This window comes from Chiloscyllium plagiosum, chromosome 33 (genome assembly GCF_004010195.1).
Source record: "Chiloscyllium plagiosum isolate BGI_BamShark_2017 chromosome 33, ASM401019v2, whole genome shotgun sequence".
NCBI lineage: Eukaryota > Metazoa > Chordata > Chondrichthyes > Orectolobiformes > Hemiscylliidae > Chiloscyllium > Chiloscyllium plagiosum.
In genome coordinates, this window is record NC_057742.1 from 18,823,149 (window position 1) to 18,843,742 (window position 20,594).

The window sequence follows — 20,594 nt, forward strand, 5'->3', positions numbered from 1 at the left end:
CCACGCTTCAGGCTCACTGCCTTTATTCCTGATGAAGGGCTTTTGCCCGAAATGTCGATTTCGCTGCTCCTTGGATGCTGCCTGAACTGCTAAGCTCTTCCAGCACCACTAATCCAGACACTTCATCAGAGCTGAAGTGAAGATCGGCGAGGGGAAGCGTGGGTGTTGGTGGGCTTAATACTGACTTCAACATCTTTACATTGTGAACCATTTCCTTCCTTTCTTTTAGCTTGTTATCATGTCCTCCTCTCCCCCATCCCAGTACAGATTCTAGCATTTAATTAGATTAGATTAGATTCCCTACAGTCGAAACAGGCCCTTCGGCCCAACAGGTCCACACTGACCCTCCACAGAGTAACCCACCCAGACCCATTTCCCTCTGACTAATGCACCGAACACTATGGGCAATTTAGAATGACCAATTCACCTGACCTGCACATCTTTGGACTGTGGGAGGAAACCAGAGCACCCGGAGGAAACCCAATAATTTGTTCCACCATGAATTAAATCAGAATGCTAATAATAAAATTCTTTGCTGGCAGCAGATGGAAAATATTTCAACTTTTTAAATTTAAAATCTAAGACATATAATTTACTAAACAAATACACATTGGACCAATGTGGTGCTTAGAATCATCGATGGAATAACCACAGGGGGTTGCAGTATCACCCATTTCTGCGCTAACTCTTTGAAAGACATACACAATTAGTCCCACCCTTCAACTTTTGCCTCAGATTGCAATTTCGTTTTTCCACCTTCAACTATTCATTCAGTTCCTTTCTGAAAAATTACTGAATGATTTTCTGCCTTTGCATATCAGCATAACTCACTGTATTAAAAAAATTTCATAGGCTTGGCTTCATTTGTCAATTGTCTTAAATCTGATTCTTGGGTGCCCTTCTGCTTTTGGAGACAATCTCCCTTACCTGCTTTATCAAAATTCTTTGTGATTCTAAACAACTATATCAAATCTCCTGTTAACCTTCTTTGATCCAAAGAAAATATCACCAGTTCCGCTAGTCTCTCCATGTAACTGAAGGCTCATGTTCCTGGCACAATTGCAGGAAATCTCAATGCACCCTTTGTGAAGCCTTGACATCTTAAATTATGATGTTCCAAAATGGGCACTACACTCCAGCTGGGGTATTAACAGTAATTCATAATGTTTACGCATAATTTCCTTTCTTTTACAGTCTGCCTCTAGAAAGGAGAGGATCCTATGTCTTTTTAAACAGCCATAACTTATGCCATCTTCAAAAAAAGCATACACATATCTTCACAGGCCTTTCTGTTCCTCTGGATCCTTTAGAATGATACTGAGGCAATGCTGTCATTTTAAGAGGTTATTTTGTCCTGTTTTTTTTTAAGACAGGCAGAGGTGTCGAGTTGTTTCAAAAAATTAGTGAAGCCTTGTTTTTTTTTGTTCAGTTGGAACAATGGAAACAGCCTGGTGTGGTCAGCTGTCAAAACCAGGCTTTCTAGTATATTTTTAGTTTTTAAGTTTAGTTTGAAGCAGAAGCCTTAGACATCTCAAAAGCGTTGGAAGTTTCAATGAACGTCTCTCAGCTGCTACTTTCTCTGAATTTTCTCCTGATGTTTTTCCTCCTGGATTGGAGAACTGCATGTGAGAATCTGTGTCTGAATTTGCCTTTTTGTCAAGGGATATGTTTATGGGAACAGTTCATTAGTAATAGATATTGTATCTATTACTCAGTTAAGTTTGCCAAGAATTATGCTATTCTAATTATTTTAACTATAGTGTTTAAATGAATTATGTTTTGCTTAACATCGAGTAGTTTGACCGGTCTCAGTACATACGGCACTTCTTATATACCTTTAAAATAAGAACATTTTAGGGTCATAGTACCTCCTTCAAATATATTAAGCATCTGGTCTGGTCCATAACATTACCAGTTTAACTCTTTTTTATTAATTGTTCACAAGATGTACACTCCATCAGCAAGGCCAACTTTCCTTTCTAATTTCTAACTGACCCTTTGAGAAAGTATTGGTGAGCCACCTTCATGAAGTCAAGTGCCACGTTATTGCGACCCTAGAGTTACATAGAGATAGACAGCCTAAGAACATCAAATTTACTTCACTAAAAGGATATTAATGAACAAGATATGTTTTGTAAAAAAATCCTGTCATCATAGTGATGTTCTTTACCAAGTTTAGTTTTTTGCTCTATTTAATTCACAGCATTGGAATTCTTCCATTTGCTATTTAAACTCATGTCTCTGGATTAGTAATCTTGGATTGCTATTCTGTTGAGATAGACGTTCCACTCCATACCCTGTAATTATATTTATATTGTTATACACTTCACTGTTCCTGTAAAAATGTTATCACTTCATATTTCTATGATAAATTGGATCTGCCATATTCAGGCAAACCAATTTCCCAGCCTATGGCTTTCTGAAGTCTGCAACTATATTTCTCACTGTTTACTGCATCTCCAAGTTCTTCACTACCGTCATTTTGAGATTATGTCCGATATATTCAAGTCCAAGTTATTAATATTCATCAAAGAGCAGTAATTCCAATATTGAATACTTGTATGCAACTTAACACTTTACTTCAATCTGAAAACATGCTTTCACAGCTGCTCTCTGTCCATAGCCAAGTAAATTTGCATACAGCCACAGCTTACAATCAATTCTGCTGACACGTTTATTGCACATTCCTGATGACGGGCTTCAGATGCTGCCTGACCTGCTGTGCTTTTCCAACGGCATGCTTTTTGACTTTGATCTCCAGCATCTGCAGACCTCCCTTTCTCCAAGTTTATTTATAGTTATTAAACATGTTCCCATCTTCTGCATGGAAGACTGCACCTGCATTTTGAACATGCATGCAGCATGCTGGGATTGTGCTGCATACTCTGTCTGGAAAGTATTATAAAGCCATCCTACATCACTCCAAGAGTAGGAAGGGTTTAGAGGGATATGGGCCGGGTGCTGGCAAATGGGACTAGATTAAATTGGGATATCTGGTTGGCATGGATGAGTGGAGCGAAGGGTCTGTTTCCGTGCTGTACATCTCTATGACTCTATAATTCTATAACTCTATAAACACACTTGACTTTGCTTGTGTGGCTTTCCATAGTCCTCCTAGCCTGGTAGCACTTGTAGAACACACAGCATGTGATTATATTTCTCTACATTTTCTCTACATTTTCCCTTTAATCAGAAAATGTCAGGCCAAATCCAATAACCGTTTCGCTCTTTTTTATAAGATGAATTATTCTAGAGTCACATATCTGAACTCGGCTGAGGCTTGTGAGATTTATATTCAGAATAGCAAATTGTTTATATTTGCGGTATCCATGCCTCTCTCATTAAACAAAAAATCCAAAGGTGAAGAGATAAAAGAGTTTTTCATTCTGTAACTGGTAATATCGTTTATACTTATTACACTGAGGGTACTAGTGTATGCAATGCCAATTAGAATTTGGATTGTCTATTGATTGGAAGCCATCTTGTTTTTCTACTTGTTCATTATGAGTAAATATGATCAAAAGATGCACACAACAGAATTTAAACTTCAGTAATTAAATCGTACACAAGAAATCCTCCCAAGATATCCGTACATAGCTTTTACTTCGAGATAACTCAATGTAAGAAACACTCTAAATATATAACTTGCAAGATCACAATTTAATATATACAAGAGGATTTCATTACATCAACCTCATGCTTTTCACTTTTTGAAACAGGTTGGCACAGGCAGGAATGCCAAATGGCTACCTTCTGAGTTATACAATTCTATTGAGTGACATTAACTGACGACATTGCCAGTTGTTCACAAATCATTGAGCTGGCGGTTTCTCTTTCTATCATACGCAAAGTTCATCTGCCATTCTGTGGTATGCAGATGGACAGGAAATTTCAGTAATACAGCTGCCAATGTATTTCTTTATGGAGTAATGTGTCACTTAAATTTGAAAATAATTCTTTCAGCAACAGCACATTTCACAATGAGATTAAATGCATTCACAGATTCAATTTTGTTCTTCTGTTTGAGGATAATTTTTCTTTTGGGGGGGGGGTGGGCGAGGGGTCAACAAAATGACACATGGCCAACATTCAGTCATTCTTGTAACTATCCCCTTTCCTTTCTGAAGAAACTTAGTGTTGTCAGCAAATGATTTTTAGTATGCTGATCAATAAGTTTTTTGTAACTTGCCTGTTGATGCTATAGAACCATTGTTAATGCAAACAGAATAACGCCTATAGCAAAATCATTCAAATTTGGCAGGAATGTATTTCAGAATGGACTAAGATTGAATTCAAAGAGAAGTAAGATCAGGAAAGATCATCCAGCTCAGCTTTCCAAGTCTGTTGAAGCATTTATATATTTCATGTATGACTGCAAAACCTTTTTGTTGCTGCTATCTACACAAGCAATCAATAACTTTGTGTGAAAAATTTTGTCCTAACATATGTTCTGCACATGTCTTTTACCAGTTTGTATCAATGTCCTGCAAAGTGGTTACACAAACTGCTTAGGATGAACAATTTATCTTCCTGACAGCTCCTTATATTATTTGGTGATATTATGTGGCCTTTTTACAGATTATGGATGTGGGCGTCACTGGCCAGGCCAGCATTTATTGCCCGTACATAACGGCCCAGAGAAGGTGGTGGTGGCATCCTTCTTGACCTGCTGTGTGGGTACATCCATATTGCTCTCAGGGAGTTCCTGGATTTTGAATGTGTAACGGTGAAGGAACTGTTATCTCACTGGCAGACATTCTAAGGCCATAAAAGGAGACTTACTAATGCACTTTCTTTCTTTTAAGGTCTCCTCTCATCCTTCACTGTTTAATATTGAAGCATCTAAGTCTTCACTCAGAATTCACCCCATCATCTATAGCTCAGTCGTGTGGCTATTTCATGCAATGTTTGGAAAACTCTCTGATACTTCAGTGAGCAGAACCAAACACAATACTCAAATAAACCTTTTGGACCATAACCTGGTGTTGTGTGATTTTTGACTTTGTCCAGTCCTATACCAGCACCCCACATCAAATCCAAGAAAGATGTTCTCAGAACTAGACTATAGTGACTCAGCAATATTGCAGACATATAGTTAAATGAGTTTTATGCTATGAATACCTTTCCAAATTTTATCTACAAACTTCCAATTTGGAGTTTTAAGATGACCGGACCACATCTCCCACAAAATGCAAATGAGATTTGGATCTTTAAAGTCAGAGTGCCAACAAAAGAACTGTGATTGTGTTTCTAACATATGAATAGACTAAAAAATGCTTGGTGCATGATTTGGGACTGATTTAATTCCCACTGAATTAATATTTTGGACATATGCTTTGTTTTGATTTATACTCTATATTTTGCCATGCACACATTCCTCCAGAATAGGTACGTAAACTTAATATAACTTACTAATTTGGCACATCTTTAGAATATTTTCTTTTCTTGTCTTTTATACATAGTTCTAAGTATAGTTTGTCCTGGTTCCAAGCTAAGACATGGATGAAGAAATCCCTTCCCTCTTCTCCACTATCTTGCTGGGGCTTTCAGCTTTTGTAGTTCCACAATTTGAATTTTTTTAAAATGGTAAAACCACCTTGTCAATTTTTATTCCATCTACAAATCTCCATCAAATTTTCAAGATTCCACCACTCATTCAGTTCACCTCTTGTAATTTGTTACAAGGCTATTTCTCATCTGTTGTACAAAGGAGCTTTATGTTTCTGCACAGAGGAAACTATGCCTCCAAAAACTTTGCTGATGAGGGAGAAAAAAGCTTAGATTTGTCCATATCTCATCCCAACACATTGCAAATTGCTTCACATTCAATTAATTCCTTTTTAAAAGAACAATCACTCACTGTGTAGGCAAATCTGGCAATCAATAGTGTACAAGAGTTCATAAATAGTAAATTAGATTAATGAATTGCAAAGTCTTTTGTGTTGGCATTAGTTGTGAGAAAAGAAAGACATTTAAAAGGACGCAAACATTATGGAGAAAAATATCTCTGGTAGCTACTTTTTTAAAAAACATACATAATACAAATGAAGAAACTGTAACAACACCTCATCTTTTCAGCACAGTAATAGCATCGTCTTTTGATACATCCCCAAACAGAAATAATCATATTGTAGTAATAGTGAGCTTTTTATGTGTTACTCCTATTCAAAGAAATAAGGTAGATTAAAGTCATTCATATCATACAATCCCCAAGTTCATTTCAGTAAGTTCCAAATTTATGATTCCCCATGATTCAGTAAGTACCAAATACCAGATTTATTTCCACTGCTTTTGGCACTTAAATACCTGTCAGGGTTTTACTAATATCTTGATGGGCTGAGCTATTACATTAATTTTACACAGATTTCCTGGATTTCACATACAGACTAACGTAAACAGAGAGAATGATTGATTATCGTGTCCTAGCGTCTTTATTCCCAAGTTGTTGGATTATTCCAGACCAAGATTTGCAAAGGACCCTACAGCACGTTCAGCTCCATACAGTGTACAGAGCTGTCAGTAATGCAACCTAATGGGGAAAAGAAAAAGAGATAAGAGCATTCAGTTGCATAATCAAGAGATAGGCTCAATTCAGGGTCCAGCTGCTTAGCTAAACCTTATAACCTTCAATGTAAAATCACACTTAAAATGAAAATACATTATCAAACAAGCCCATTGTTCACTTTGATCCTAAAATAGTGCAACTGCTTTGAAGAATGAGGAAATAAAACACCAGAAAAACCTGTGTAATTTGGTTCTTCTTTAATCAAATTCTTCACATAAAAAAAACCTCAGTTACAGAGTCATATAGTCATACAGTATGGAAACAGACCCTTCATTCCAACTCATCCATGCTGACAATGTTCCCAAACTAAATCAGTCCCACTTGCAAAGGACCCTACAGCACGTTCAGCTCCATACAGTGTACAGAGCTGTCACTAATGCAACCCACTTGCACTTGGCCTATATCCTACTAAACCTTTCCTATTCATGAACTTATCCAAATGTATTTAAAAGTAAATGTATCTACATCCACCACTTTCTCTGGCAGTTCATTCTACACACGAACTACTTTTGTGTAAAAAGGTTACCCCTCAGGTCTTTTTAGCATCTTTTTCCTCTCACCTTAAAAATATACCCCCAAGTTTTGAACTACCCCACCCTAAGGAAAGGATTCATGTCATTTACCTTATCTATGCCCCTTATGATTTTATAAATCTCAAAAAGATCACTCCTCAACCTCCTACCCTGCAGTGAAAAAGTCCCAGCCTTTCTACTCAACTTTTATATCTCAAAACCTTCCATCTTATCTGAATCCCCTCCAATTTCATCATGTCTTTCCTATAACAGGGTGACCAGAACTGCACACAGTACTCCAGAAGAGGCCTGACCAACATCTTATACAACCTTAAGATGACATCTCAACTTCTAAAGGAAAGGTCTGAGCAATGAAGGCAAGTGTGATAAACATGTTCTTAACCACCTTGTCTACATGTGACGCAAATTTCAAAGAATTACATACCTGAGCCCCAGGTCTTTCTGTTCTACGACACTACTCAGGGCCCAACCATTAATTGTATAAGTCCTGTCCTTGTTTGTATTGCCAAAATGCAATACCTCACACTTATCCACATTTTTTCTTAAACCTTCACTCCAAATAACTTGTTAAAACAAATGTTACATTGTATTTTTTATCCCAGCAGAAAACACATAGAACAAGTTTATGAAACGGAAGCAGATGAAGACCACACTTTGCTTTTTGCTTCATACTTGCACCTCAGCAGCTCCAGGTCTGTGCACATCATGAGAGCTTAACAATCTTATATTGACCATCCTTGAAAAAGCACTTTGTGAGAATGAGAAAAATCAGCTTGGTTTCAACTAATGCACCAGCCCCGAACCTTGAAGCCATGTTTACTCATAACGAACATGCTGCATCTAATTCTACACTACAAGGGAAAACTGGGAGCAGCTCAGCGTTCTTCACTCTTTCAAGCCTAGAATTCAGAGAAAATTTATTTTCCAAGAAAATGCAACAACAAGAATAAAATATGGAATCAATTGACCATTCAACTTCTCTGCATGTAGACTGTAATATTGGAGTGTAAAAGTAAGTTGGTATATATTTTGACTAAGTCAAATGTTGGCTGACTGTTAGAATTTTAACAGCAACAGCTTTACCAGAGGCTCACCAACATCATCTTTGACATTGGTTTACAACATAAATGGTACACTGAAGTTGGCCATTCAACCTTGCAAGCTTGTTCTATCATAGAATCATAGAATCAGGCTGATTTGTAGATCTCAAATGTACCCACCTGCCTTAACCATCTTCACCCCGCCTAAATAACCCTCAAAATCCTGACTAAAGAATCTATCAATCTTATTTTGAAAATTAACCTGGAACTGTGAATCTTTGCTCTATGTAATATAAGATGGGGATTCAGCTGCCAAAGCAGCATAGACAATGACCCAGCTTTAGTATGCATTAGTCCCTGTCCTGAGCACACAAACTGAAAAAGACAGATGAACTCCCAAGTGGCTCAGTAAGTCAATGTAATTGTACTGTGTTAGACAAAGAAGAGGCCCCAAGTCCAATCCCTTGTCTGTACCATATTAGCTGCTCTCAACATTATAATGGACCTCTACATCCCCTGAGTGTTGGAGTGCATGTGTGTAGTAGTTGATCTCAAAGCAAAGTTTACTGGAGAGTGAACATATAGACTTTGGATGATATTAACAATAAATTAAGTTACAAAACCTTCTTCCCTGACAACTATTGAGGAACACATAGCTGCTCTCCACTGCCCATGCACACACAAAGACTGACCAGTTAATTGACATACTGGAGTCCTACCAGTGCAAGACAAGGGAGAAAACAGATCAGAAATGGGCATGGAGAGCTAATTAACAGAGCAATTGTGTTTGCAGCTATCGACTCAATGTAAGATACTTTGTTAGATGAAATCAGTCTAAAATTTCAAAAAGATGCCATCGTGTTGCAGAAACAATTGAAAGGATTCGAGTCCTGCAACATAACACATTTTAAAGATTATACAAAATTGTTTTACGTATGTATGACAGCAAAGGTGAGATTTGCCATTTTCTCAAAACATGTCAAGAAGCTATGCTCAAATAGATTTCAAGTACTGCTAAAACAAAACTTGATGATTCCAAGCCCAGATGGCATACATTGACTTTCTGCTGCTGCACTCTGAAACCAGATCAGGCCTGAACTCTGAAGCAGCATTGTGACTTTTGCTTTATTGCATTAGAGGAAACAACACGCAGCCACTCTAATTACAGCCTATAATACAGCTGAGATTACTGAGCAAGATGAGGCTTGCTAGCTGTAATTTGTGTTTAATTTAGTCTTTTAAACATTAAAGAAGCATTCATTTGTGTTTAGTAAGAAGGACCAAGAAGTCTTTGAACAAATAAAGGAATGAGGGAATAATTATTTGAAAATCAACAAGCTTTAAGAATGAAATACAGTACCACTGTATTGGCATTGGTGTAAACTCTCAGGCCTGCATATACATTTATAAAAACAATTGATATTAAGAGAGACAACTGGAATTTAGATGGTTTAACTCAAGACCAGAATTGTGTCAGAAGAACAAAGGTAACGGAACTGGCTTCTCTTCACAAGCAACTCACTAACTCTCAAATCCAACACTCAATATTCATGGTGTTTGCAAAATAGACATTGCAGCCAGTAAAACCAAGCTTTATAATTTACTTTAAGTCACTAGAATGATTGGATGAAAACTTCAAACAACTCAAGTGTGGCTTTCTGAAATAGTAATACAGATGTAGGCAGGCTTTCAAGTTAAAAAGCTTAACTTATGTTTGATTGATCTTTGCAGTATAAAAAATTTGGTACACACATCAAATTATTAACAGATGGAAGCATCTCTTGTATTTAAATAGCAAAGGACTTATTTTTAACCTTGGACATTATCATCAATACACCATGAACTAGCTTAATATCCCCATTCTGCATCAACAAATATCAGGCCAGTTCAACAGCAACAAATTTAACTGTTTGCAAAGATAACACACATCTCTAATTTATTAACCCAGTGGCACTTCACAAGAGTATACACAACAAAAAGAAGCTAGGAAGGAAAGTAGCAAGAGTTGGAATAATCTATTTGAAATCTTTTCTAACAGATGACCAAGCATGACAGTTAACTATCTCCAAGCATTAAGCTAATCCACCAAAGTTTTCCTGAGATAACTAAACCAACACAATATTTTTGTGCAACTCACCTGTATCTGAGTGAGCTGAAGCCACAGGCATTTTGATACCCGTTCTCCAAACACCAAGACTCTCAGTGGAATGGTAAACTTCTACAGGTTACTTTTATTCTTCATGCAATTTAACAGCTGTAAAGAAAAGGGACAATGTGTAAGTAATGACGAGTAGCAACAACCAAGCAGCAACAATCTCTGAGCTCCAAGTATAGAATTCCATAAGCTAGGAGAGGTATTTGGAATTCCCAAACCATGATATCCAAGAAAGAGGTCATTCAGTCCATCAAATGCCAGTCCCCCCCCCCCCCCCCCCCCCCCTCCCCAGAGAGTAGTCTACTCAGTCCCATTCCTTGGCTACTTTATTTTCATCAACTGTCCTTCTAATTTCAAAATCAAGATCCAAGTAATGTCTCAGTAAGCATTTTACTAAATTACAGAACATGTACTTTATGCCAATTTTTCATGGTCTGATTCTCTGGTAATGGAATTCTAGGGATCAGCTGAGAAAGAGAATTAAATGTCAAGTGGGAATTTAAGAGCTACATGTGATTGCCCACCAAGTATGCTGTTATAAAGGTCTCAATGGAACTTTCACCCAATGACAGCTGTCATCAGTAGAGTTAAGAACTTACGAATCCCCATAGTGGAGGGTTTGAGGGGGTGACGGAAGCAGCATTGTTTTCCTTTCCTGAAGAAATATAGATGTCTTCTCAGCTGATGCAATGTATACTTTTCTCTGACCTTTGGTAAGCCTTGGTGGTTGTAAGGTGGACAACAGTGAAGCCACACTGTTGTAGCCTTAATAGCACAGTACTCATACTCATCATGAATATAACCCTGTTTCACAATTTGCCATGGAATTGGCATCCTTCATTATGGGCACACATTCTGGGCCATGTCTGCCAACAGAGTAGGGTGGTTTCAATTTTGGCCTCCTCCTGGATTCTCATAATAACAAATAGTGTCATTTCCAGCTACTGTAATTAAAAGACAACAGTAGCGCCAAAAAGCAATTAAAATATAGCTGTGAAAATCATCAGGACAATGAGTACACCAAAAAACTCTCTTCAGAAATTTGGCTTCACCGATAATTATCTAACAGTTTGTCTTTAAATGTTAGCACCTGAGACAAAACTCAACAATTTAGCCAAAGGATGAAGGAAAGGAAACAATGCAAATATAATTAGTAAGACACATCTGTTCAAGGGGTTACTCCAACATTTTGCTGAGGGCCACAATCCTAATGTTTACTGGCTTCTGCAATATGCAACAGCTGACAAAACTGTTAGTCACAAATCTAGAAGTATGGGTTACAGCTCATGAAATAAGGGGCACTGCCTCATGGTCATCTGCTCACCTTCATTTCAATACGATCATCGTATTGGGTGTTTGGCGTGGCTCTGGTGGATATGTAGACAACTGCTCAGATTGATCTGCACCCAAAGGGCTCTGCTGCAATGAGGACAGGATATTATCAATCCCTTTAGTCAAGTCCTCTCCTTACAGTATCTCTCTGTCTCTGATGAGTACTTGCTTTCAGAGGGGGCAGCTTCATTCCTAATTGGTTTTGGAAGGTGCAACAGTCTGGAGTGAGCTTCTCCCACAACTTTGAGTCAATATCAAAACTCTTAAGTGAAACATTCAGAGTACCTTTATAGCACTTCCTTTGACCATCATTACAGCATCCAAGATCAAATTGTCCATAGTAGATTTACTCTATTATTCAAGTGTCAGGCAGTCCAGTTACATGACCAGATTGTTGCAATGGTGGCTGTGATTGTGGTAGATGGTGCCACCAATCCTCCTTCCTATGGTAAGACTAAGGGCCTCTAAGTAGCAATCATAAAAGCTGAAATACTATTGAGCCTTAACAAAATGAGGCATCTGTCTTACCCAACAAGATAATTTATTGATGATAGCAATAGGTAAAGTTAGGCTGGATAGCTAGAATACCATAAAGACACTAACTGTCTGTCTCCATGAGGATCTCATGTCTCACTCCCTGGTCTCCATTCAAAGAATGTACGACACATCTGACTGGGTAGAGCTTGATGCAGCTCCAACACAACTCCACAAGGACCATTAATTTATATAACATCTCCCATCTTCACTGGTAACAGTTGTACATTGAGGTATATCAGGTGAGGTAAAAACAATGACTGCAGATGCTGGAAACCAGATTCTGGATTAATGGCGCTGGAAGTGGTTCAGGCAGCATCCGAGGAGCAGTAAAATCGACGTTTCGGGCAAAAGCCCTCTATCAGGTGAGGCCATGCATTAGGATGGCCAGGTATTCAGAATCCTGAAGGTCTGTGTGCAATGGTTTTTCCCTTTAAAAAGCAGAGATACAATGAGCATGCAGGTAGACACTGACTGAGTGAATGAGTACTTAATGAGCAACGTTGAGATGTAGCCTGGTCCAATCCTTTAGCTGGGATCTTGTCCATGTACCCTTTCAATACTACCTAACATGTGCCCTGCAATGCAGGTCTGTTCCTCCAGAGTACCCTACCAGTGTGTCAGAGAGGTGCCATGATAATCGTGGTGGTAAATGCCAGGTGCTAATCTGTGTGGAAGTGGAATATTTTCAGCCTCTGCCTATGGATCATGCCCTCCAATACAACATGGTTATACGCAATATGGAGATCCTTCGGAGCAAGAGGTGAGCTAAATTCATCAGGTACTTGCTCCTGCTTCCACGTTAACTTTTGTCAATATCTAGCTCATTTGTCGCTTTTAGCAAGATAGGAAGCAGAATATTATTAAACTGAGTTAGAATATCAACAAGGTATGCAGCAAGCAACAATCTCCCTTCATTGGGAGACTGCTTCCCAGTGAAAACAAAACATATCCCACTAGGCTTCCCATCCAATCCTGCCGGAAATCCCATCATAGGCCACATCACTCAGAATCTGAGAAAATTCTTCCCCAAGATAATTATACAACTGTATTCAAACTGACATAATTTGATCTCGATCTGGCAATAAAATTTCAGCAAACTTGCATCAGCTCTAAATTCTATTGCTAACAACAGGAACATGATCTACTAAACATTCTGGCTGCTCTGTGAATAGAGGTACAATTGGGAAAGAAATGAGTAATCAAGCAGCAAGAACTGCTGTCAACCTATCTTTGGGTGATGAAATGTCCTTCAAGCTCTGTTGATATCAAGTGAAGCTACATGAAGCCAACCAAATTTTAGATGTAACTAATCAAAGACTTTAATTTGGGAACATGTTGTTGTATTTGCAATTGTTAGATGTAATAATAGCTGTCCCTTTTCTTTCATTTGTGTGCTAATTGAATTATTCCAAAGCACAACTGTTAGTGAGGTTCTTCAGTGAAATTAAATACCATCCTTGAAATACGTTTGTCTTCCTCATACACATTTCTCAATATAATTCTCTGTGATTTTGCTCAAAAGGAGTAATTTTTTTACCAAGAGGTCAACAAATTTGTTTTCAGTGAAACAACCATAAATCTTCAGACATAGGATTGCCAGGTTGATGAACATATTAAATATCATTATGAGTGGCATGGTGGCACAGTGGTTAGCACTGCTGCCTCACAGCACCAGCAACCTGGGTTCAATTCCCGCCTCAGGCGACTGACTGTGTGGAGTTTGCACATTCTCCCCGTGTCTGCGTGGGTTTCCTCCAGGTGCTCCGGTTTCCTCCCACAGTCCAAAAATGTGCAGGTTAGGTGAATTGGCCATGCCAAATTGCCGTAGTGTTAGGTGAAGGGGTAAATGTAGGGAAATGGGTCTGGATGGGTTGCGCTTCAGCGGGTCGGTGTGGACTTGTTGGGCCGAAGGGCCTGTTTCCACGCTGTAAGTAATCTAATCTAATCCGGTTGACTTGAATTAGAAAGCTGTCATTAAAGCAAGATGTTTTTCTACTTGTAAATATCAGTGTCCACTATGGCCTGTGGAACATTTATAGTAAATATTTGATTCAGTTTTAATGATTTATGCCATAACATTTGTTTTAATCCTAGCTCTAAGCTCAGATGAAGGGCCAATTCCCAGGGAGAGTGTCCCTGATTTCTAAAGGGAAAAAAATATTGCACCTTAGCAACTGGCCAGAACGCATAACCATCTCAATGATGGCAAAGTCTGTGCCGATACGTGTGTCTGAATGAGCAAATTGAAACCAAAGTTGCCTTTCTCTCAATCAGCATTACCCTTACACAAAACAAGTTATGACTGCTATGCCGCGGGGAACTCTGGTGAGTTAAGGACTTACCACGACTTCCTACGAGCTGAAATTACTTGTAGCAGCAGCAACAACAAGAAATTCAGCAGGAAATCCAGTGTGGATTGGGGAAAGGGAACTGAGTGGGGCAAGGTGACAGGAATAGCATTTTTAAATGGAATAGATAAAGGAGGAGAAACCTGGAGAGTTTGGAATTGGAAAGGAGCGAGAAGTTAAGAACAATGTTTTGGGATGCGGAGTGAGTGAAAACACCAATTATATGGCACATAAAGACACCTTCTTTCCTGAAGAAGGGCTCATGCCCGAAACGTCGATTCTCCTGCTCCTTGGATGCTGCCTGACCTGCTGCGCTTTTCCAATAGCACATTTTCAGCTCATAAAGACAGTGCCAACATGAATTAAGGAGGAAGGGAAAAAGAGTGACAATTAACTGAGGAGAAGGGAGAAAAATAGGAAGCAGAATTAAAAGTGCAGAGAGGGAGGATATTGAATGGAGGTGCATACATGTGAAGAAACATGTTACTTTGAACTCAGGAAGTAGAAGATTCAGGATTGAATTGAGTGAAGAAAAGGGAAGAAGAGCACTATAGAGGTAAAGGATAGAAGTATGAACTTGGAGCTGTATTGAGGAGTCTCTGTGAGCTGACTGAGTGACTGAGAGGGCACAACATTGTTGTATGAGGTCTGGTGGATAGGTCATTTTAAGAATGCAATGGTGGTGATGAGAGGTGGAGTGGGAGAAGGCGTGGGCAACAATTGTTGAGATAGCCTTCAAGGAGAAATTGTTTAATTTTATCTTTAAGCTTAAAAATATGATAAAGTTTATGTAGTATAAGGGTTTTTAAAATCTTTTATGATATATGGGTGTTGCTAGCTAGGCCAGGATCTACTGCCCATCCCTAACTGCCTTGAAGAACATGCGGTGAAATGCCTTCTTGCACTGCTGCAGAATTCCTAGCCTCGGACCCGCCCTTGCAGCCATAGTATTCATGTGCTGATTCTGTTCAGCTCCTCATCAATGATAACTTCAAGAATGTAAATCGTAATTGCATTAGTGCCTCAGAGCATTGTTTATATTGTCTCTTGTTGAAAATGGGCATAGCTTGGGACTTGTATATCAAGAACGACATTTGCCACTTTTCAGCCCAAACCCGAATATTGTCCAGGTTTTGCTGCATTTGTATCTGATGAGTGTGAATGTGCTGAACATATGTGCAATCATCAGCAAACATCCCCACTTCTGACCTTATGATGGAGAGAAGATCATTGAAGAAGGAGATGAATATAGTTGGCTCTTGGAAACTTCCCTGATGAACTGGGGCTGTGTATAAAAGTTCATCAGAATTCCCATGTTTAATGTAAATTTCATAAGTATCTTGAAGACCATATTCTGAGCACCATGGAGAAATATACAGAAGAGCATAGAATCAGGTCATTCCGCCTAAATATGCTCCTTGCAACTTTCATCAAACCCAATCAGCAGAACCTTCTATTCCTTCCTCCCTCATGTACCTAATTAACCTTCACTTAATTGCATGTATTTTGTTTATTTCAATTGCACAGTGCTTACCCCGTAAAGAAAACTCCTCTGAATCCCTTATTGGATTTATTTGTGTCTATGATGCTCAGTTTTGGAAGCAATCACAAGTGGTCACGTATTCTCTCAATCAAGCCCTAGATAATTTTATAGACCTTTATTAGCTGTTGCCTCAGTCTTATCTTGTCCAGAGAATGGAACCCGAGCCTACTCTGTTGTTCCAGATAGTTATAACCTTTCACTTCTAGTATCATCTTGTAAAGACCTTATATTTTTATTGTTTCTGTATTTTTGATTGTGAACTGAAATAGGAAGATAAATATTTTATATGCACCTTCTAGGAATTCACCACAAAGGTATACAGGAAAGCCACACACACAGACCAAGTCCTGAACTATGAAAGCAACCATCCCAACACACACAAACGGAGTTGCATCAAGACATTATTCAAAAGGGCCACAACACACTGCAGCACACCAGAACTGCAAAAAGAGGAAGAGGAACACCTGTACAAGGTATTCGCCAAAAACGGATACCTGTGCAATTTCATCAACAGATGCCTAAGAGAAAGACAAAGGAACGAGGATATGCCACAACCCAAAGGACTAGCCACACTACCATAAATCAGGAGCATTTCAGAACTGACAGCCAGACTACTGCGACCACTAGGACTTATAACAGCACACAAACCAACAGCCACCCTCAGACAACAACTCACCAGAACGAAGGACCCGATACCCAGCATGAGCAAAACTAATGTAGTGTACAAAACCCCATGCAAGGACTGCACAAAACACTATATAGGACAAACAGGAAGACAGCTAACGATCCGCATCCATGAACATCAACTAGCCACGAACGACACGACCAGCTATCCTTAGTTACCACACATGCAGACGACAAGCAACATGAATTCGACTGGGACAAAACTACCATTGTAGGGCAAGCCAAACAAAGAACAGCCAGGGAATTCCTAGAAGCATGGCACTCATCCACAAACTCCATCAACAAACACATCGACCTGGACCCAATATACCGGCCACTACAGCGGACAGCTGAAACTGACAACCGGAAGCGGCAGGGACAGGCCACTATAAATGCCGGAGGAAACACCACAGAAGCGCTTCACAGGAGGCTCCCAAGCACTGAGGATGTCACCTAGACAGGGAACGAAACGTTTGCAACAAAACTTTCCAGCTCGGCGAACAGAACCACAACAACGAGCACCCGAGCTACAAATCTTCTCCCAAACTTTGATGCACCTTTTAAAGCCAAGTAACCTGACACTCATTGCAAGTATTATTTACACAGTTGCTTCCTCAAACAGGAATGGTAACATAGTTTGCAGATGAACTGGAGTTAAAGGGTCTGTATAAATGGAGCTTTGGCTGACAACAAGTAGCTGATTGGTCTGTAGACTAGTGACCAGATATTGATGACAAAGGCTTTCTTCCTGGCAACAACTATAATCGCCAGTAGTCGAACAGCTTCAGATATGAATCGTTTGATAAAGACCATTGGATTCACTCTGGAGTAAAAACACATCCCAATCTTGAAAGCAAGTTTATTTCCCTACTCTAAATTGCTGTAAGCTATGACTTTTAATTGATGAGTCAAAGGCATTTCTCCAAGTGGGAAGCAGTCACCCGTACCTTCTACAAGCAAATGAAAATATCTGGAGAAGGAGAATGACGGAATAGCATGTCCTGACAAACCAAATGTCCAAACAACTGCTTTTGGTGTTTTTCCCTCCACACTTTTTTTTCTTGTCTACGTGTATGCGCACAGGAAGAGTTTTTAATAAGGTTAGAGTTTTAACTAGTAGAGTTATGTTTTGATCATTCATAATTGCTTATCTTCAATTCTAAGCTATTTATTTATAATAAATAATCATTCGTGTTAAATACAGGACCTGGTCTCTGTCAACCTGGGTCAAAAAGACAAGTAAATTGCAGAATTCTGCATACTTTTTAAAAACCTTCTAATTTTGTGACAACTCCTGGAATAGCAGGATGAGATTAGCAAACTACGCCACTTCTCCAGGGGCTACCTGTCTTCTTTATAATATGATCAGAACTGTACTCTGTACTGTTTAAGGGTTGTTTAACCAAGATTCTGCACAGATATATCTGTTCATTAACTGACTTCCTTTAGAAATGGACCTTGGATTCTTTGTTTGCCTTTTTGATTGCTTTGTTCACCTGCGTGGCTCTATTTAGTCAAATTGAAGATGGGGAGATTAGTGTAGGGAGCAGCATTTGGAAAAACCATGTAGGATTTTAAATATACTGCCTGCAGCCCTGACTGCAATGACCCTACAGTGAATCAAACATGATTCAAATCCTCGACCTGGCAATTATCTTTAATTAATCAAAAGAATTTTCTGACTAATTGGTTTTCTGTTGCTGCTGGCAGGAAGGCATTTTAAACAAACTTGTTTCCAAGAAACATTCCAGTACCATATGATACTATATCAAATGAAGAAATAAAACCAAAAAAATTGAGGTGACTGGTCCATTGACCTATCCCTTGGAAAATAGATCATGTGTTCAATTTTGTCCTCTCTTCCATGCTTCATGTATTTGAGGTTTATTTTCTCCTCTATATAAAAATGAAGTCATTTTGGGTATACCTACAACTTACAAGACCGGCTTCTGTTGCAACGTCTCGACTTCCATTTCATGTGGTTATACTCTGGTCTCTTTTTGCCCTGTCACAATGTACTGAAGATGTTGATCAGTTATTACAAAAAGTCAGGTTAACAGGTTTAACTGGATAATCAATCAAAGCTCCTGTTTTCAATATTTCCTAATTAACCTATTTAGCGATCATGGAATTGTGGAATACTGAGAATGTGGAAGCGCGCCATTTGGCGCATCAAGTCTACACTGACCCTCCAAAGAGCATCCCACTCAAACCCACCCCATCCCTGTAACCCTACATTTCCCATGTCTAATCCACCTAACCTGCATATCTCTGGACTGTGGGTAGAAACCAAAGCATCTGGAGGAAACCCTTATCAACACAAAGAATATGTGCAAACTCCACACAGACAGTCACCAAAGGGTGGAATTAAGCCCAGGTCCCTGGCGCTGTGAGGCAGCAGTGCTTTCCTGTTATTATGTACCTCTGGTGCAGGTGGGTCTTGAACCCAGAGCCCAGAGACAGTACAACTGTTTACTAGTGCCCCTAAAATTCCTGTTTTCTATTTTCTGATAAATTGCTCAGAAATATTATTACATGCTTCTGGAGAAGCTTGGACTTGGAAAAACACCTGTTTATTAAGGGAAGGAGAATCTGTGACAGCTGGAACTCAGGGAAGTCAACTCCAGTAGGACTGATTGCCATTAGACTAGCTATTCTCAAGCATATTAATCTATAGGCAAGTTAAGTGGGCAAAAAACCCATGGAGCCCTACTGGGCCAATTTCATCCCCTTTCTATTTGCCAGTGTAAAAATGAATTTATGAATTAATGGGAAGGAGGGTACTTCTTTTAGTGAGACACCCATGAAAAGGTGTCTGATTCCTAGCTTTGTCTCCAGTCAGGCTCCAGGTTCAGCTAGTTCCAATTCTTTATTTTCAATCCCTCAAGTGTTAAAAATCTTATTGAGTCTAAGCCATTGCAACTGGCAGCAGGTGCTTCAGAGATACAGCCCAGGTTACCTAGATACAATGTATGTGGAGCCAAGGTCTATCAAACTTTTCTCACTGGATGCCAGTGTCTTCAATGACTTGCACACAGACGATCCTCTGCACAAGGCTCTGAAAGATTATATCAAGCTCCACCCAGTCTAATGTAACATAAGGACATGGGTAGGGAAAGGCAGAAAATCTTTGGATCTCAAAGGGAACACATCAGTAATTAACAACAATGTCTTGCTCACTAATTTAAAACAAAACACACAATACCAGGTTACAGTCCAGCACATTTGTTTGGAAGTACAAGCTTTTAGAGCGCTTCTCCTTCATCAGATAGCGAGTGGGGTGGGATTATTAGCTATCTGACGAAGGAGCAGTGCTTGTACTTTTAAATAAACCCATTGGACTATAATCTGACGATGTGTGATTTTTAATGTTGTCCACCCCAGTCCAAAACTGGCACGTAGCAATCATAAGACAAGAATGTTTTCTCATTGAGACTCACCAATCGTTTTTCTTCTTTATTGTAAACTAAGTAGGTCTTTTGAGCCAGTCAAGGAAATGGAATGGTATCAGCAAACTACCTCCAACTACAAGCCAGCATTGATTAGCATTGCAGCAGATTTGATAGAGCAGCAGTGGTGGGCAACATTGCCTAATAGCATAGGAAACAAGAGTGAAACTTCCATTGGATCCAGGAGCAGAGAATAACCATGTACCTAGGAGCAATCACAGAACACTGATTGCTTCAAAGACTTTAAGACCTAACTACCGAGACTGTTGAGGGCCATATTACCTGACCTGTCAAATATCTTGAAGACAAACTCAGGGAAAGATTTGACTTTCACTTTCGACATTGTAAGACAAGTGCAGAAGCAAGTGTGAGCTTGGACCTGGTCTCACCTTGCAGTTATACATTACATCACGGAGCAAAGATCTATAA

The 20,594-nt window shown here is 39.2% G+C and overlaps 1 protein-coding gene across 3 annotated transcripts in view; it reads right to left on the reverse strand.

The window, feature by feature from the left end:
* mpp2b (membrane palmitoylated protein 2b) overlaps positions 1 to 20,594 on the reverse strand; it is a 536,989-nt gene that overhangs the window by 299,355 nt on the left and 217,040 nt on the right. For all 3 annotated transcript variants that reach the window (XM_043675077.1, XM_043675076.1, XM_043675075.1), the window contains one exon: positions 10,276 to 10,392. In XM_043675077.1, coding sequence (XP_043531012.1) covers positions 10,276 to 10,306 — 31 coding nt within the window. In that variant the 5' untranslated portion in view covers positions 10,307 to 10,392. The remainder of the gene's footprint in view (positions 1 to 10,275; positions 10,393 to 20,594) is intronic.